This window comes from Ochotona curzoniae, unplaced genomic scaffold (assembly GCF_017591425.1).
Source record: "Ochotona curzoniae isolate NIBS_2020 unplaced genomic scaffold, NIBS_Ocur_1.0 contig_2364, whole genome shotgun sequence".
NCBI classification, from domain to species: Eukaryota; Metazoa; Chordata; class Mammalia; order Lagomorpha; family Ochotonidae; genus Ochotona; species Ochotona curzoniae.
Window position 1 is genome coordinate 732917 of NW_024465434.1, and position 20509 is coordinate 753425.

Genomic DNA, 20509 nt, shown 5'->3' on the forward strand with positions numbered 1-20509 from the left:
ACAGTGGGTTCAAGAGCCAAGTATTTCATATCTATACATGAGGGACTCTAAATCAGTACAAGTGTGACTTAATCAAAGTTTTAAGAAAAAAATGAGTCTACAATAAAAATGAGTGAGCTCGCAGAACTCTGGAAACAATCAAAGAACAAAACAAAACTACAGTACAAAAGCTACTCAGCAGAGCATCTGCTGTAAGCAAGGTGCTGAGCTAAGTGCTGTAATGTGAAAATGAAGTATTTGTGAACTTCCGATAAACTTTTTGACTTAAAAAAGCTTTCTAAAAGCTACAAGAGTCCACAAAACTCCCATCTGCCACACAAGCAAGCAGCCTAACATTTTGCTGTATCACCCTTCCCACTGGGTATGCAACTTATGCACACACACACACGTACTCTCTCTCTGAACTGAGAGTAAACTGCAAACATTACCCATAAATACTTTTGTGTATACCTCCTAAAAGACAAGGATTTTTTCTTAAATAAACACAACGTGTACAACCTAAATAAAAACGATAATGTTGATATAGTATTACTCATTAATCTCTGAAGCGAATGAGTCTGTAGAATATTTTAAGGATTAATGTGGTTTTTTTTTTTAAAGATTTATTTTATTATTTTTTATTGGAAAGGCGGATATACAGAGAGAGACAGAGAGGAAGATCTTCCGTCCGATGATTCACTCCCCAAGTGAGCGCAACGGCCAATGCTATGCTGGTCCGAAGCCAGGAGCCTCTTCTGGGTCTCCCACGCGGGTACAGGGCCCAAAGCTTTGGGCCGTCCTCGACTGCTTTCCCGGGCCACAGGGAGCTGGAAAGGAAGCGGGGCTGCTGGGATAGAACCGGCGCCCATAGGATTAATGTGGTTTTTTAAAAGCAAGTAGAAAGGCCTGATGCTGTAGCCTAGTGGCTAAAGTCCTCGCCTTGCATGTTCCAGGATCCCATATGGACAATGGTTTGTGTCCTGGCTGCTCCACTTCCTGTTGGATCAGCTCAGATCAGATTCAGAATAAATTCTCTCTGTAAATCTGACTTTCCAATACAAAATAAATAAATCTGTTTTAAAAGAGTAGGCAAACAAAGGACATTACGCATAATGCAGTAGGACTGATGAGGTTTCACTTCTGCTCCAAGGCTAAGAGCAAACACTCTGACATTAATTATTAATTCTCAAATAACATCTATTAATGATACATTAGCTATATTAAGACTGGCATGTAACTGCATGTGTGTAAATGTGTGGCTAGTACAAAGTGCATTAAAGCATTTTGAAAATCAAAGTAATTAATAAAATATGAAGTGCTGCCATACTCTTCCGCCTGAATGGAATCCGCAGGTGCTACGTAATTGCTAGGGATATAGCCATTCTTTCCTGTAGCGATGGATCGTGCTTCCCACCAGTCTCCTTCCCTGTAACACACAAAACACAAGTTACAAGACAGACTACCACCCAAGGCTTAATGCAGCACACTGTGTTCCGGCATCCCAAGCAAACAAGAGCTACTGCTTCTATTCTTTACTTATGCATTCATCTGTTCAAGACTTGAAGGACCTTGAGAAAAGCAGGCCATGAATTACAAGAGTATGGTCAACACACAAAATCCCCCAAAGCATCACATAGTTTAGCTACAGGATCTTTAACTGCATAATTCTTCTAGCTAAGACAATACACATAGACTGAAATTCTGAAATAGCCTTACTGAGATACAACTTACATACGATAAACCCCTCTCCTTTAACGCTCAGGATCACTAGTCATGAGGGAAATGCAAATGAAAACCACCACGAAGTCTCACCTCACCCTAGCTACAATAAATGGTGGCAATGGGTGCAGAGGGAGGGAGGCAGCACCCTAACTCACTGTTAGTGCGGAGGTAAATCAGTACAACCACTACGGAAGACAGTATGGAGACCATGCAGTCATTCCATGCCTAGAAATTTAGCCAAAATGAAATCAGCATGAAAGAGCTACCGCCATGGGGGGAGGGGTATGGGAGGGGTGGGGGGGATCCCCAGCGCCTATAAAACTGTACTACATAATATAATGTAAGCAACAATAAAAAAAAAAAAAAAAAAAAAAGAAAGAGCTACCGCACTCTCAATGTTTATTGCAGCTCATTCACAATACTTAAGCTACATAATCAGGAGCGGGCAGTAGATTCTGGTTGCTCCACTTCTGATCCAGCTCCCTGCTTATGATCTGGGAAAGCAGCATAGGATTCCCCAAATCCTTGGGCTGCTGCATCCATGTAGGAGATCTGCAGGAAGCTCCCAGGCTCCTGGCTTCAGACTGGCTCAGTTCCGGCCAGTGCAGCCACTTGGGGAGTGAAACAGAAGACAGACCTTTTTCCCTGCCTCTCCTTCTCTCTGTACATCTGCCTTTCCAATAAAAAATAAATTAAAGCTTAAAAAAAAAAGATACGCCAAAATATATGCCCAAGCTGTAGGTAACAGCCTAGGTTAGCTTGTATCTAGGCAAGTGTTACACTGGTGGGAGAAAAAGCACGCAACAGCTGGTGGGCATTTTGGATCTGGTTAAAGCCAAATTTGTGTGAACTATACCTTTATGCCAACAGTAGTTTGCTTTTTTTTTTTTTTTTTACAGAAATGTGGGAAGGCAGTGGACACTGGGCTGGGACATGCCACCCTAAAGCACCTGGCACGGGCGTCTGGGAAAGAGGGTCTGGGAACATGTTGGAGTAGGAGCAGCTGAGGCCATGTTTAACAGGAGAGGAGCGACTCAGGTCTTCCGGTGACCCAGCCACTGCACTTGCAGGAAGCTGAGACAGAGTGGTTTAGACGGGGAAACCAGAGAACACGTCTGGGTCCGGCCACTGGTGCCTACAGAAGCTGGGACTGTGGAACACGCCTGACTGGGCTAGGCCACAGTACCTGCACACCAGGGTCAGAGCAGGGGGTGGGCCACATCAGGTTGGGCTGCAGCACTCACCAGAACACAGCATAAGCAGACCTGGGGCAGATTCTGTAGCAGATCTGTGGGCTCACCTCCATGAAACTGCAGCGCCTGCTGATTTGTGTGGGAAGCGGGGGATGGTGACAAGCTGGTCCAGGCTGGACCACAGACTTCACCTGTCATCGTGGGATCTGGGACTGGGAGGAGGCCAGGTGGGAGAGGCTGAAACACCAGCTGGCACATGCGAAAGCCAAGACTGAGGGCAAACCATGCCAAGCAGGACCATTGTCCCTGCTAGCACACATAAGATCTAAGACAGGGAACAGACATGGTAGGGGAACTTGGGGAATTCTCCTAGTAGGCCACAGTTCTCACCAAGAGCAGAAGAGCTGGGGCTAGGGGCAGGCCAGGCAGGGCTGCAGTATTCCTCAGCTTTTCTGTGAGCCATGTCTATGCACAAGTCAGGCTGGGCCAGGCCACAGAACCCAGTGGCACGCATGAGAGCCAGGACAGAGTGTAGACTGTGCTGCACTGGGCTGCAACACCCACCAATGAGGGCTGAGACTGAAAGCAGGCCGTGGCCAGGTTGGGTCGAAGCACCCATCAACGTGCCAAGACCTGGGGCTAGGAAGGGGCCTGGTAGGAGAGTTCTGGGGACTCCTCTACTAGGCTCCAGCTCCCACTGGTGATGCAGGAGCTGGGGCTGCGGGCAGTCCAGGTTGGGCAAGGATGCAGCACACATCAGCATGCACGTGGGTTGGGTTTGGGGGCAGACCAGAGTGAGCTAGGCTCCAGCACCCACTGGCGCTTGCAAGAGCCAGAATACGTATAGGACAGGTCAGGGTAGAATGTGGCACCTGACGGTTCACATGAGAACCAGATCTAAGGGTGGGCCCAGGCAGGCTAGGCTGTAGCACCTGTTGGTGAAAGCTAGAACGGGTGCATGCCAACTGGGTTCGGCTGCAGTACCCACTGGTGAGTTCCAGGACTGGGGCTGGCCAAGTCACGTTGAGCCAAAGCACCTGCCAGTACACATGAGATCCACTGCTGGGAGTGGCAGGGAAAACTGGGGAACTCCCTTGCTAGGCTACAGCTCCCATCGGTGAGTGCTAGAACCAGGGACGAGGGCGGACGAGACCAAGATGGGATACAGCACCCGCCAGCATATGTGTAGGCTAACTTTAGGGGACGGTCAAGCTGAGCCAGGCCATAGCACCCCACAGATATGCATGAGAGCCGGATGGGATGTGGGCTGGACTGGGCTGGGCTAGACTGCTGCAAAGGTTGACAAGCACAGAAACTGCAGTGAGCGGGTGGGGGAGGCAGCTTTTGGGGGGGCGGTGCTATCAGGGATTGCTCTGACTAGAACACAACACTGCTGGTATGCATGAGAGAACCAAGTCTGTGGTAGGCTGGCCGTGCTGTGCTCCAGAACCTCAGTCTGTGAGAGGTAAGGGGCTGGGGGAAGAACTGACTGTGCATGGGCCTGTGCAGGTGAAGGACTAAATCTGACCCTGCACTGGTTGCAACACACAAGAGTCAAGTCTGAGGTCACTCCAGGCAAGGTTTTTTGGGGGACTTCCTGACTGGACTGCTGGACTCAGACCCTGGCCATGGGGAGAACCACAGAAGTGTAGTGCATCCTTGGATTGGGCAATCTCAGCCGCTGATGCCTGTGCAGTGACAGCATGCCAAATGCACACAGGGGACATGATGGCCAAATCCTCAGTAGCTGAAGGTTTTTTTAAAGATACATTTCAATTATTTGATAGGCAGAGAAACAGGTCTTCATGCACTGTTTCACTACCCAAATGACCACAATGGCTGGGGCTGGGCCAGACAAACCCAGGAGCCAGGAGCTTCTCCCAGGTCTCTTATGTGGGTTCAGAAATCCAAGGGCTTGGGACATTCTCTGCTGCCTTCCAGGCAAATTAGCAGGGAGCTGGATATGAGGTGGAGCAACCAGGGTTGGAACCAGCACCCATATGAAGCAAGAGCATCACAGGGGGCAGCTTAGCTGTGACACAATAATGCCAGCCCCTACTAAAGGATTTTAAAGCAGAGGCATGATTATATTTTACAATATGGAACTGGTAGCAAATAGAACAGGACGGTAGGAAACATGACTGGAAGCAAAGAGACTATAAGTGTGCATTCTGAGAAGTTACACAGTGGTTGTTACGCTTGCTAATGAAATACGGTATCCATTTTCCATAGTAAGCATCCAATTTTCTATGGCAAACCACTAAATGGCAAAATGTCTAAGAGTCACATAATAAGAAAGCAACTTAATCTGGTCAGTTTGAGATACAAGAATTCCTTACTCAATGCTTGCTTGCTTGCTTTTTTTTTTTTTTAAAAAAAAAGATTTATTTTTTAATTTTCATTACAAAGTCAGATATACATAGAGGAAGAGAGTCAGAGAGAAAGATCTTCTGTCCAATGATTCACTCCCCAATGAGCGCAACGGCCAATGCTGTGCCAATCCGATGCTGTGCCAATCCGAAGCCGGGAACCAGGAACCTCCTCCAGGTCTCCCACGCAGGTGCAGTGTCCCAAAGCTTTGGGCCGTCCTCAACTGCCTTCCCAGGCCACATGCAGGGAGTTGGCTGGGAAGTAGAGCTGCCAGGATTAGAACCAACGCCGATATGGGATCCTGGTGCATTCAAGGCAAGGAATTTAGCCGCTAGGCCACGCCACCGGGCCCCAAAGTAATAATCTTTAAATTATCTGGCATTCAGGGCCCAATGGTGTGGCCTAAAGGCTAAAGTTCTCACCTTGAATGCGCCAGGATCCCATGTGGGTGTCGGTTCTAATCCCAGCAGCTCCACTTCCCATCCAGCTCCCTGCTTGTGGCCTGCGAAAGCAGCTGAGGCTGGCCCAAAGATTTGGGACCCTTTACCCGCATAGGAGAACCAGAAGAGGTTCCTGGTTCCCAGCTTTGGATCAGCACAGCACCAGCTGTTGCGCTCACTTGGGGAGTGAATCATCAGATGGAAGATCTTCCTCTCTGTCTCTCCTCCTCTCTGTATATTTGACTTTGCAATAAAATAAATAAATCTTTAAAAATAATAATAATAAATAAATTATCTGGCATTCAAATAGAAGCACAAAGTTGTCTCTGTACAAATTTTTGTAAAATATATACTTGCATATAGTCTCCCTAATTCCTCCTCCTAAAATCTGTAATGTTAATGGTTGAACCAGGGCACCATGACTTGCAGAAAGTTACCTGCTGACTAGAGCACCAGTAAGTCATAGTCACAAAGAAGCCATGTCTGTCACCGAGCAGCAGAGCTCACATCACTCTCTAAGTCACTTAGCTCAGTGATTTCAAAGACCAGTATTTCTATTTCATGAAAGAGTCATTGCACTTACGTATTGTTAATTATTTGAAATCTTTCACCCTTCTTAAATGAAAGGTCTTCTGTAGTTCTAGCTTCATAATCATATAAGGCCACAAATATAGTAACACCACCTATTAGGGGAAAAGATCAAGGTGATTATATAAATAAGCTAACAAAAGAGAATTAAATAACCCGTTGCCAACAGTAACCAAAAAAACCTTCAGGACAGTTTTTCCCCCGAGTCCACAGAATCTATTTTTCGAAGTGGACTTTGGGTAGCTGGACTTTAATAAGCTGCCCCTCAACACCCTCCGCAAAAGCACTTCATAAAATTCTAAAATTATATAGACTCAGAAGAAAATATAATTTTAACTCTTGATACAAACATCCCTGGTTGAAAATACAATAAAATTTCAAATAACTTCTTTGCAAGAAAAAGCAGTGATTAGTATTATGAACTACTAGAAGTGCTTTTCTTTTCCAACTTCCTACAAATAACAGATATCTAATCATTACAGTATTTAATACATGCATAATACTTTTTAAAAAGTGGTGTAAATTAAATGGTTCATATAAATTGAATGGTATAGCCTGTATGAATTATAAATTCCAAAAATAACTGTTATATATAGCAATACTTGCAGATGCTTAACAGACAAGCCCAACATATCAAACCATCATCGGCAATTAACAGATATTTACCATACACATGCCCTGGTTTACTGTAATGATCAATTTTTAGAAATTATATATCATATATGTCACATATAACATGATACAATTAAAAACATGTATAATATGGAATGATTAAATTAAGCTAATAGACATGCACTGCCTCACAAATTACTGGTAAAATCAGTTAAAAGCTACTCAGCAATTTTCGAGGATAGACCATATTGTTATCAACTTAATTAATCATCCCATTTTATCAACCCATTAATCAACCGCTTAATTAGCCAACCCATTTTCCCTCACTGAAATTAAAAAAAATTTTTTTAAATTTTTATTGCAAAGTCAGATATACAAAGAGGAGGAGCATCAGAGAGGAAGATTGATTCACTCCCCCAAGCAGCCGCAATGGTTAGAGCTGAGCCAATCCAAAGCCAGGTGCCAGGAGCCTCCTCTGGGTCTCCCACATGAGTGCAAGGTCCCAAGGCTTTGGGCTGCCCTCGACTGCTTTCCCAGGCCACAGGTAAGCATCTGGATGGGAAGCAGGGCTCCCAGGATTAGAACAGGCACCCATATGGGATCCTGGCGCATGCAAGGACTAGCCACTAGATCCCCCTTACTGAAATTTTCTATTTTATGACCAAAATACTCTTAAGTATATACTGTGCTCAAAGTAATTTCAATCATTTGGCAGATTAATTAATAGGTTAATACATCCCCATCTGTGTACCGGTTCTAATCCGGGCAGCTCCACTTCCCATCCAGCTCCCTGTTTGTGGCCTGGGAAAGCAGTCGAGGACGGTCCAAAGCCTTGGGACCCTGCACCCATGTGGGAGACCCAGAGGTGGCTCCAGGCTCCTGGCTTTGGATTGGCACAGCTCCGGCCGTTGCGGCTGCTTGGGGAGTGAATCAACGGAGAGAGGATCTTCCTCTCTGTTTCTCCTTTCTGTATATTTGCCTTTCTAACAAAAATACATAAATCTTTTTTTTTAAATTAGTGTACAGCAGTTCTCTTTGGCCACTGTCATTACCCAGAAGTGAGTAGACTGAACAGTCAAATTGGCAGTACCACCTTGTAGAAGAGATTTCTCTTGCCACCACTGACTGCTAGTAATAATCTATGCTACTCAACTCAATGTCAGCAGCTATTTGTGCCTCAGGATGAAGTGGCCACTCCAAGAGCTGCAGGGGAGAAATGAAAGTAACCCAAGTCCTTGTTGGCAGCATCCAACCGCTGTATTGGGAAAATCTTGGAGCTCACCTACCTTTTAAGCCAGCTGTGCCTTATTACTTCAAGACAATGGCGTTCTGACATGAAACCTTTTACAAAATAACTCACTTTTTCTTTATAAAAGGTTTAAATCTACCTTTTAGAGCATTCTATCTCCAAGGAAACAACTCGCAGGTGCCACTTGTTGCTCTCTTCTGAAAGAACATGTAAGAAATGTGGTCCTGGGATAGAGCACTGCATGTCAGCTCTGACATATACTACCTATGACTCTGGAAAAATCATCCAATTCCAAGTCAGAATTACAAAGAGACGGTGAGTAGGCAGAGATCTCCCACCCACTGGTCACTCCCCACTGGCTGCTATGGACAGATCTGGGCCAGTCTGAGGCTGAGCGCAGGAATTTCCCAGGTCTTCCACAGAGTGGTGTGGGACTCCAAGTGCTTGGCCATCATCTACTGCTTCCCCAGGCCATCAGCCAGGAGCTGGCTCACAAGTGAAGCAGCCAGGACCCAAACCAGTGCCCACACAGAATGCTGGAGCCCCAGCTGGAGGACTGGCCTCTACGCCACCATACCAGCCCCCGAGACTCGAGATTTTAAGTTAGTAGCATCTGACAGGAACAATGTATTTTCATTACTATATTATCACTTAACATTTACTATAAATCAGAACACTTTACCACTAGATAGCACCTTACAAGTTTAACATGTTTTAAGATGTACATGTTTTTGATTTTTAAATTCCCCATGCCTTCCGCACAACTAGTGCTTAAACATTACTTGAATAAATAATGAAATACTGATAGAACATACTACATAGTCACCATCATATTATCATCAGGTTCCTCAAAACCATCTCTATGTGTATATAAGACTTTCATTTCTAGGTTAGAAACTTCAAACTACACATAGAATTCTTTGAAAAGTTCTCTGGTAAGATAATTTTCTTAAGAACCAACACTGACTATAAACTGCCCATGGTTTTACTCCCAAACAACATGACTGGTCATTGCCATCTCACCTGTTATACCAGCAGGATATGAACTTGGCACCACTGAGAATGAGGAAGAAGCTCCTCCAAAAGGAGTTACCCCTGAGGATCCTCCGAACGGTGTTATGGAAAGGTTGCTGAAATCCGTTGATGCTCCCTTGGCGGCCGCCGGCGCCCCTGGGCTGAGATCCACTCCATAATGGCTGGCACTTGTACTGACAGGCTCTGGAGTGTTTTCAGTTCTGTACTTAATGGCTGGACTTTTGTTTTCTTTACTTTTAATGCAGCCCATTATCAAATCTACAGAGGCTATAAAGCAAATAGTTTGAGAAGCAGTTAACACAACAGTATACATAAAAAGTAACAATTTAAAAGGTGCTTTTGAATAAGGCATCCTCCCTACTCACAGAAAAAAGTAACATTCACACCACAACGAAAACTTGAGAGGTGAAAGTGAAGTCTCATTATATTTACTACAACTTTGCTAAAGCTTCTCTCGAATTACATCATTCTCCAAACAGCCATATTCTACAGCCCAATGTTCACACAGCATGTTGAGAAAACCTCTGCATCTTAAGCCAGAGGCCCAAATGGGAATCCTGACTTCTTAGCACTGAACCACTCTACAGCCCCAAGAGTTGAAACCTCACCTACCTTCACAAGGTTTACTATGTAATTCTATTACAAGTCTAAATAATCTAACATATACTGGGTACTAGCAAATAATGCTGAATTCTTCCTATATATAAAAAAAAAACACTGTGCACCTAGGTCAGAGAAAAACACACATAACTTAAAATTTTCTAGTCGCTGCATTAAAAAAGTACAAGGAAACAGGTGAAATTTACTATAATTTATCTTAATATATCTAAAATATGTATTCCAAATCACTAGTTTGAAAGATTTACAGGATCTGGAACAATAGCCTAGCGGCTAAAGTCCTCATCTTGCATGTGCCAGGACCCTATACAGATGCCAGTTCATGTCCTGGCAGCTCCATTCCCATCCAGCCCCTGGCCTGTGGCTTGGGAAATCAGTCAAGGACCCCTGCACCCAGACTGGAGACCTGGAAGAGGCTTATGGTTCCTGGCTTCCGATCGGCTCAGCTCTGGCTGTTGAGGCCACTTTGGGAGTGAGCCAGTGGATGGAAGATTTTTCTGTCTCTCCTCTCCATAAAATCTGACTTTCTAATAAAAACAGATACATCTTTAAAAAGGAAAGAAAGAGTTACAAAGAAAGACATCTTTCATTCTCTAGTTGACTCCCCAAATCGCCTCAACAGCCAGCAGCAGCATCTGGGTCCCCCACATAGATGGCAAGGTCCCAAGGGTTGGGGCCAGCCTCTGCTGCTTTCCCAGGTGTCCTAGCAGGGAAAAGGATCAAAGTGGAGCAGCTGATACTCAAACCAGGAACCATATGGGACACTGGTCTCACAGACGGCAACCTCAACCCCCTACACCAAAAGGTCAGACTTCTAAAGCATGCTTCAAAATGTCATCAACATAAAAATGTTTCAATATTTCACATCCCTTTGTTAACACTACATTGTGGAAATCCAGTCAGTCTGGACCAGGCACATACCATGGGTTCAACAGCCCTGAGTACAGCCGTACTTTCCCCTACCTATCAACATGCGTAACTCCAGTACTGAGCAACTTTCAAGCCAGCCAGTCCTTCCAACCTTCTCAACGTAATCTTGTACTATTTTCCAATACTGAGGTTCACACATACTTAGGATATCCTGTTTCCCCAAGTCACACATTCAGTGCTTTTCCATTTTTTTCCCCTCCTAAAATGGTCTCTGTCTAAAATACTCTCTCACCTCTACTGGCTAATATTCTATTTTTCAATGATAACCTCAACAAATTTTCCTTTTCCGTTCAGGTTTTCCCTGCACTTGATAAAATAACTTTTTCCTTAAAAAAAAAAAATCTCATGAATGAATGGCTTCTCAGCCCTTAGGCTAAGATCAAGTGCAAAAGTCTCATGAATGGTTTTAAGGGGTGGGCCCATGCCCAGCAGTCAGGGCGCTGGTCAGCATCCTCATGTTCCATACCGCAGTGCAAAGCAGCTCAGTGCAACGCCACGCTCAGCTTCCAGCTTCCTGGGAGGCAGCAGGGGCGGCCCAAGCGACTGTGCTCAGCCACTGCCCTAGAGCAAACAGTTGCAAAGTTGAGGTCTCGGCTCCTGACCAGGACATTGCCCCACCTCCTTGGAGACAATTAAGGAATGAACCAGCAGATGGGAACTTTTTTTTTTAATTAAAGATTTTTTTTTTAAGATTTATTTTATTTTTATTGGAAAGGCAGATATACAGAGAGGAGAGACAGAGAGAAGACCTTCCCTCTGATGATTCACTCCCAAGGCGGCCGCAATGGCTGGAGCTGAACCAATCCGAAGCCAGGAGCCTCTTCCGGGTCTTCCACGCGGGTACAGGGTCCCAAAGCTTTGGGCCGTCCTCCACTGCTTTCCCAGGCCACAGGCAGGGAGCTGGATGGGAAGCAGGGCTGCCGGGATGTGAACCGGCACCCATATGGGATCCCGGGCGTGCAAGGTGAGGACCTTAACCACTGCGCCATCGTGCCGGGCCCGATTTATTTTTATTGCAAAGTCAGATATACAGAGAGGAGGAGAGACAGAGAGGAAAATCTTCCGTCCAATGATTCACTCCCCAAGTGACCGCAACGGCCGATGCTATGCTGATCCGAAGCTAGGATCCAGGAACCTCTTCCAGGTATCCCACATAGATGCAGGGTCCCAAGGCTTTGGGCCGTCCTCGACTGCTTTCCCAGGTCACAAGCAGGGAGCTGGATGGGAAATGGAGCTGCTGGGATAATAATCAGTGCCCATATGGGATCCCGGCGCATTCAAGGCGAGGACTTTATCCACTATGCTATCGCACTGGACCCGCTTTCTGCTTTTAATTACTAATCCTTCTGAATAATGTCAATACATTCTTGAGAATTCTGCTTTATTCACCTCTATAAACCACTTCATCAATCCATCAATGTGAACACCACATATGTTGATTAATATAAAATCTGCATTTCTTTGCCTCTCCTCTCTGTATTTCTGCCTTTCCAATATAAGTAAATAAATATCCTTAAGAAAAAAAAATCTCCGATCTGCTGGTTCACTTCTAAAACGGAGGGACCAGTCAGAGTTGAGTCAATCTAAAGCCAAGAGCCAAAGACCTCCTCCAGGTCTCCCATATGGTGCAGGGTCCCAAGGCTTTGGGCCATTCACTACTGCTTTCCCAGGCTACAAGCAGGGAGCTGGATGGGAAGTAAAACAGCGGGGATATGAACCATTGCCCATATGAGATCCCAGTGCATGCAAGGCGAGCAAGGACTTTAGCCACTAGGCTATTGCGCCAGGCCCAATTCCCTTACATTTTAAGGTGACTATTATTTGTATAATTCTTCAAGAAATTAAAAAGGGGAGAGAATCATAATGGCAGAATAGGGTAACGACATGTTTAAACAGATGAAGAATATTAGAGTTTGAAGCAGAGAGGGCACATTCCAGGAAATAGGAGAGGACAGAACAACAGCAGAGGGGTACCCAGAGACTGACAGACACAGGAAAGCGGCAGGCACAGCGGTGTGGTGTTGCAGTGACGGATACTGAACTCCACCAGCAGCCGGAACTCCACCAGCAACCAGGTGGGAAGGGACATTTACCAGGAAATCCGGAGGTGAACCCAGACAAAGCACTGCTCGTCCTGCTGGTCTGTTTGATTTGACCAGGAGCAGAGATAAAGCAGCAGGTCCCAGACAGGCAATGTGGGAACAGGTGGATTTCACAGCCCCATCTGACTGCCTAGAGCCAAATTAGGTACCATTTCGTTTAAGGAGGCAAGGGCTATGGCGCAGGACTGCGCATGCTCGGAGCTGTAAGTTAACTCATTTCGGGTCAGTGAACTGCAGCAACAGGTTCCACCCAAGACATGTCTGGGTAGCCCTCAGAACTGACAGCCAGCAGATCAAGAACTCTGGAACTGGCACAACACGCACTATTTCTTACAGTGTGGCAAAGAATTTAAGACTACAGAGGACAACAGTGAGCTGTGCATGTGCTGAGCTTGGCGAGAACGCACTGAGCTCACTGCATTGCACTGGTCCCACGGGCCAATAATACCGACCGTGGCACTGTACAGGTCAAAGAAGGATCACGTGCCCCTCAGACCTAACGACCAACAGGTTCCAGCAAGATCAGCACCACCAAAACCTAGCTATATAGGACACCTGGTGTCTCCCTAATCCTGGGACTTGCTCCAACTGGAAGTGGGAGAAAGGTCATATAGACAACAGTGCAGCCTGAGCATGGTATCACAGGAGGTGGAGACTGGTGAGCCCTGCAGGAGCTGGGGCTACAGACACCATGGTGGAAAGCTAACAAAAGAACCCAGACCAGGAATTCACGGGAGGGAGTGGCACAACCAACTGCAAACAAAGAGTCGTGTGCCAACTGCAATACGTAAAATCAAAACGTAGACCTGTGGGTGACACAGCTAAGAAAGGTGCCTCAAGGAGAAGAATATGATAACCAGCACAATGACCAAGAGCAAAAGAAGAGACAGAGGCACAATGAATATTACTGAAGACTCCCCTGCATAGGAGCAAAAGCCTTTACCAACTTCAGAGTTAACTGAGGAAGACATCGAGAAAATGGGGGACACAGAATTCAAAATACTTGTTATAAAACTTATCAACAATGAGAAGCATGTAAAGCAGGCACTCAAGGAATTCAAGGAATATGTCACACTAGAAATGAATCAACTGAAAGCTGATATATCAGAAATGAAGAATACAAATCAAAAGTACAGTGGAGAGTCTCCAAAATAGAATGAAGGAGGCAGAAGAAAGACTCTCAAAATTAGAAAATACTACCTGACACCAAGGGGAAACAAACAAAAAGCTGGAAGCAGAGCTGGATCAGGCCAAAAAAATTATTCAAGAATTGAAAGACAGTATTGAAAGGTCAAATATAAGAGTTATGGGAGTCCCAGAGGGTGCAGAAAGAGAAGCTGAGTTTAAAATGTATTTAATGAGGGACCGGCAGCGTGGCCTAGCGACTAAAGTCCTCACCTTGAACGCACCAGGATCCCATATGGGCGCTGGATCTAATCCCGGCAGCTCCACTTCCCATCCAGCTCCCTGCTTGTGGCTTGGGAAAGCAGTCAAGGACGGCCCAAAGCTTTGGGATCATGCACCTGTGTGGTATACCCAGAAGAGGTTCCTGGCTTTGGATCGGCATAGCATCGGCTGTTGTGCTCACTTGGGGAGTGAATCATTGGACGGAAGATTTTCCTCTCTGTCTCTCCTCCTCTCTGTATATCTGACTTTCCAATAAATAAATAAATCTTTAAAAATAAATAAATAAATAAAAATAAAATGTATTTAATGAAATAATAAGGGAAAATTTCCCTGATCTAGAGAAAGAATTGGAAAACAACATTCAGGAGGGGCACAGAACTCCCAACAGGCTTGATCAAGAGATCTTCACCAAGACACATGATCATCAAGCTCTCTTCAATCGAACATAAGGAAAAGATCCTTAAATGTGCATGTGAAAAAAATCAATTGACATGTAAGAAATGCCAATTAAACTTACAGGAGACCTCTCACAGGAAGCTCTACAGGCCAGAAGAGAATAGAGTGACATATTCCATATTCTAAAAGCAAAAAATTGTCAGCCCAGAATAACATACCCAGCATAACTGGTCTTTGTCTCTGAAAATGAAAAAAAATTTAAATTTTTTTTTAAAAATTAAAAAAAAAGAAAGTGAAATAAAATGCTTCCACAGTAAAGTTGAAAGAATATGCCTCTTCCAAACCTGCCCTACAAATGATACTTAAAGATGTTTTCTTGACAGAGAAAAGGAATAGTACCCACCAAAACCAAATGCAAATCCAAAGAATATCCCAGTAAAATAACAACAGAAGACTAAATCAATGAACAACCGATTGCTAAAATGACAGAACCAAATTACCACCTATTTGTATTAACCCTGAATTTAAATGGCTTAAACTCATTGATCAAATGTCATAGAGTAATAGACTGAATTAAAAAACAAAACCCATCTATTTGCTGCCTACAGGAGACATGTCTCACCAACAAAGACCAGCAGAAACGATCTCTTATGGATTTTGATTTTGTTAGTTTCATCTCTTCAAAACACTTTCTTTTGAATAAATTCTTCAATGACTATCTATTCTTCAATAGATCATGCAGTAGCATCATTTTCTTCAAAAAAGTTCCTGATTTTCTTTTTCATTTCTTCAGTGACACATTAGTCATACAGCAGCATATAATTTAACTTCCTGGCAGTGTAAATTTCTATTTTTATTCCTGCTTCTCCTCTGTGTAAAATAAATAAATAAATAAATATACACACATATGTATATATATATATTCCTTTCAAATAAAAGTGTAAATAAATAAGGAAGGAAGGAAGGAAAGAAGGAGGAAAGTCAGGAAAGAAGGATGGATGAATGGATGGAAGGAAGGAAAGGAAAGAAGGAAGGGGAACTTGAGTCAGACACAATTTATTGTCCCACAATGTCCATTATTTCTTTTAAAACATTATATATTCTATAGATGTGACTGTTCGGCCCAGCACAATAGTTTAGTAGCTAAATCCTTGCCTTGCATGCACTGGGATCCCATATGCGTGCCAGTTCTAATCCTGGCAGCTCCATTTCCTATCCAGCTCCTTGCTTGTGGCCTAGGAAAGCAGTTGAGGATGGCCCAAAGAAGCCTTAGGATCCTACACCTACACGGGAGACCCAAAGAAGCTATTGGCTCCTGGCTTTGGATCAGCTCAGCTCTGGCTGTTGTCGCCATTTGGGGAGTGAAACAGTGGATGAAAGATACGTCTGTTTCCTTCTCTCTGTAAATCAGCCTTTACAATCTAAATAAATAAATCAAAAACAAACAAACAAAACCCATACAGATGTGACTGTTAACTACAAGCACTGAAATATGACTGATCTGGAAATCTAAGAATATACTAAAAATAGTAATAGACTTATAAGTTATCAGCATTAGAAAAAATAGGTAATAGGAATTGGACGTCTTTTAAAGCATAATGGAGGAACAGGCTCAGTAGCCTAGTGGCTAAAATCCTCACCTTGCATGCACCAGGATCCCATATGGGCTCCGGTTCGCATCCCTGTTGCTCGTTGCTCCATTTGCCTTCCAGCTCTCTGTCTGTGGACTGAGAAAGCAGCAGAGGATGGCTCAAAGCCTTGGGACCCTCAACCTGTGTGGGAGATCCAGAAGAAACTCCTAGCTCCTGGCTCCAGATTGGCTCAGCTCCGACCTTTGTGGTCACTTGGAGAATGAACCAGTGTATGGAGGATCTTTCTCTCTTTATCTCCTCTCTGTAATTCTGACTTTCCAACAAAAAATAAGTAAATCTTTTGAAAAAGAGCATAATGGAAATGTTAAAGAATTAACAGATATGATTATGTAATTTCAAAATAGGGGGAAGTGATAGAGACAAAAATTTTTTAATTAATTACAAGATATAATTCTATTTATTAATGCTCTTCCTTATTCCTTCAATACACTTATGTGAAAGGCACAGCTATAGTGACAGAGGGAGAAACACAGACAGAGATGTCTTGTGTCTGCTGGTTCACTCCCCAGATCACTGCAAAGGCAGGTGCTATGCAGGCTGCAGCCAGGAGTTTGCTCCAGTCTCCCACATGGGTGCACTGGTCTAAGCACTTAGCAGGGAGCAGGATGAAAACAGCAGCAGCTGGGACTAGAACCTGTGCCCATATGGGACGTCCTCAGGTGTTAATTTTAGGTGCCTGTGCTCAGCTTGTGAAGTCTAGTGAAGGACTAATAATGAGCTTAAAGCTCAGAAAAGGTTGACATCAGGAAAGAAAAAAATATTTTCAGTTTAACTTTGGAAATAATAATTTACCAAAGTGACAGATTAAAAGGTAAATAAAGAGTCAGTACATTTTCAGAGGATACCTCTATAAGAAATGGATAGGGGAAGACATCACAAGCAGAAGGGCTGAGAAGACTTCCAGGAATACAAAATCATAGCTGAAAAGAAGACCATCATCAACTCGAGATAGTGGAATGCACTTGGAAGGGTTACAGCCACGCCGGCAGTGAAAAATCCGTTATACAGAAAAACACTAATCTGTCAAATTCAAGTAACAGATACAGTCATTTCTGCTTGCTTGAAGTATTTTATAATAGTAACAGTACAGTGAAAATAGGAAGAAAATGGAAAATAATGCTAAAGACCAACATGAAGTGATATTTAAATTGACTTTTAAAAGGTAGCTGATTACTAACTAGGAGCTCACAGGCTTCTTTATCAAGAGGATTTGCTGTCATGAAGATGAAAGTCAAACTGTAGGAGGATGAAGAAGAAATTAACGACTATATCATAAAAACCGAAGAATCTTCGCAATGCAGCATCTTTGTAAATTGGAAGCGTATGGCTACAAGCATTATCAGGCATTTCCTATCGTTTGTCTACTTCACAGATCCTCTTCTCCACTGGCCTAATGTAATCTAATCTAACAGATAACCTGATTTCTCAGTAATTATCCTCCACCTTTCTTTAATAAAAGAACTCTGGTTGTGTTTACTCTCCTTTGGAGGTGGTGGAGTCCATGGCACTGCAAGACCTCAGTCATAACTATGACGGAGCTAAGTCTCTCGGGCAGTCCTCCTCCCTCTGCCAGGCAGCTGGTGGAGCCAGGGGCAGACCACAACACCCCGGGCTCCTGAGGATGTCGCTCCCGCACGGAATCATCCAACTCCACACCAAAGCGTAGCTCCAGAGCCCTGACCACATGAGGGAACAGACGCTCACTGTTCAGCCAGCTTCATTCCTTGCATCTGAAGGACACTGAAGAGTACACTGCTCCAATCACAAGGGAACCAGCATTAAATCCCTTTTTAATGCACTAGGATTTAATAGCCAAACAAACAAAAATCCCTAATTTCCTTCAATGTGCATAAATGTAAGACATCCTTAAAGTTGTAAAAAATAAAAACTTAGGCAAACTATTTCATACTGATATGTGCATGAATATTTGCTTAGAAAACAAAGCTTTAACTCTCAATCTGAACATTTTTTTTAAATAATATAAACTTATTTAAAATTATGGAAACTTCGTAGATACTACCAGAAATTCCTTATCTCCATCATCTAAAACGTTCCTCTTTTTAAAAAAATTGAACTTCAGCCTGGCGCAGCAGCCTAATGGCTAAAGTCCTCGCCTTGCATGCGCTAGGATCCCACAGTGGCGCCAGTTTGTATCCCAGCTGCTCCGCTTCCCATCCAGCTCCCTGCTTGTGGCCTGGGAAAGCAGTCGAGGACAGCCTTAAGCCTTGGGACCCTGCACCGGCGTGGGAGACCCAGAACAAGTTCTTAGATCTTGGCTTCAGATCAGCTCAGTTCCTGGCCATTGTGACCACCTGGAGTGAATCAGTGGTTGGTAGATCTTCCTCTCTGCAGATCTTACTTTCCAAAGTTCATTTTAATTTACACACAATAAAACACAACCATTTTAAATATAAAGCACAATAAAACTGTGCAACCAATATTAAAACCACAACATATAGTGATTCTGTCATACCCTTTGCAAGACAATCCCTTCCCCAACCCTGGGCAACCTCTGAGATGTTTTCTCAAGTTTCTTATAAATGGAATCACGTGATACAGTGGCACTTTGAAACCTAGATTTTCCCACTAAAATTGTATATGTGAGTTTCTTTCATATTACTATAAGTATTAGTTTGCTAGTTTTTATTACTGAATAGAATTTTATGTTTCTATAGCATAATTTGCCTATCTATTTATTGATATATCTTGAATTATAAATAAAGCTACCATGAACACTGCAACAACTTTTTTGGCTAGAGGGAAATACGTAATCCTTACCATCCCTTTTATCCACCAAGTCCAGCAAAACCTACAAAAGGAACTGCCTGGTTATACTAAGGTAAACAAACATACCCTTCCCAAAAGAAGCTGCTCAACTTACACCACTGTGCTTCCTCACCAACAATGAACATGAACTACAATGAACTACGTATCTTCTACAATGTTTTTCTCTCAGAAACTCACCATGAGTCTGAATGGTATTCAAAAGCTCTGTATAGTTTTAACATTCTATGCTATCTAGCCAGCTTTGGCAACTGAAATCCATTAAATATCAAAAGGTTGCTTCCAACATAAAAATGTACCTGGCTGAGTTGATGCTACACAAACTTTAACAAATATTATAAAAAGTAAAAATTGCATTTATCCTGTTTTTCACTGCCAACATATGGCTGGAGTAGTTTATTGATTTGTCCTCTTGTCTTTTCATGGTTGGGGATCTGAGTCTGGCAGTTCAATTGAGGTGAACTCAGACCAGGTTCTTGTGTGCTTGCAAGTACGGGGCCTGGTACAGTCCATCCCCCAATTAGCTGGTGGTTGCGATTGCTGGGTCAGTTCTGTTTGCAGCCCCATCTTCTACTCAATGGGTGTTGCAGTCCAGCTTGATTCTGCCCAGCACACACTTGGCCCTCACATAAACCAGTGGGAGCTGCAACCTAGTTGGAGCGACCCATAATGTGAACTGGATTTTTTTTAAAAAAACAAAACCCATCTATTGCCTACAGGAGACATCTCACCAACAAAGATTAGTGGGAACTGTATCATGGATTTTGAATTTTTTTTTAAGTTTAATGTCTTCAAGTAGATAATACAGTAGCATCATTTTCTTCAAGAAGGTTCTTGATTTTCCTCAGTGACACATTATTTAGCATGTTATTTAACTTCATGGCATTGTTAATTTCTTCCTGTTTTTGTGGCTTTTAAGGGGATGTATAGTAATAAGGACTCTTATATCTAGTAGCATGTTATTTAACTTCATGGCATTGTATATTTTTCTTTTTCTTCCTGTTGCTGATTTTGTATTGTAATTTTTCATTTAAGGGAATGTGAGAATACAATGCGTTATGCATTTTCTACTTCCAGACCAGAAATGGACTCTAGGTGAAACTTGATAATAGGAAGCTGGACTCTGTCATTGTCCATGCCCTTAATGATGGACATAGACTGTTCATAAAGAACTGGAGTATAGTAACAATGTAGGGGTACTTTGGAGGGGGTGTGGGGAATCCCAGAGCCTGTGGAACTATATCATAAAATGATAATAAAGAAAGCTATGAAATAAAAATGAAATCAATCTAAGCAAATAAATTGAAAAAAAAATTGCAAATGAACTGATTTCTCAGAACTGACAAAAAATAATATTCTCTAACGATCCGGTATCTATCACTGAGCATGTTTGCATGTGCTAACTGGTTACCGAAGTCTGTGTTGCTGAAAT

The 20509-nt window shown here is 43.4% G+C and overlaps 1 protein-coding gene across 1 annotated transcript in view; it reads right to left on the reverse strand.

Moving 5' to 3' along the window:
• The window catches only part of YES1 (YES proto-oncogene 1, Src family tyrosine kinase), a 70487-nt gene that overhangs the window by 17530 nt on the left and 32448 nt on the right, over nucleotides 1-20509 (reverse strand). Inside the window, exons 2-4 of the mRNA XM_040974024.1 lie at nucleotides 9177-9446; nucleotides 6288-6387; nucleotides 1307-1405 (exon numbers count right to left, since the gene is read on the reverse strand). Of these exons, the coding sequence (XP_040829958.1) occupies nucleotides 1307-1405; nucleotides 6288-6387; nucleotides 9177-9438 (461 nt within the window). The 5' untranslated portion in view covers nucleotides 9439-9446. The remainder of the gene's footprint in view (nucleotides 1-1306; nucleotides 1406-6287; nucleotides 6388-9176; nucleotides 9447-20509) is intronic.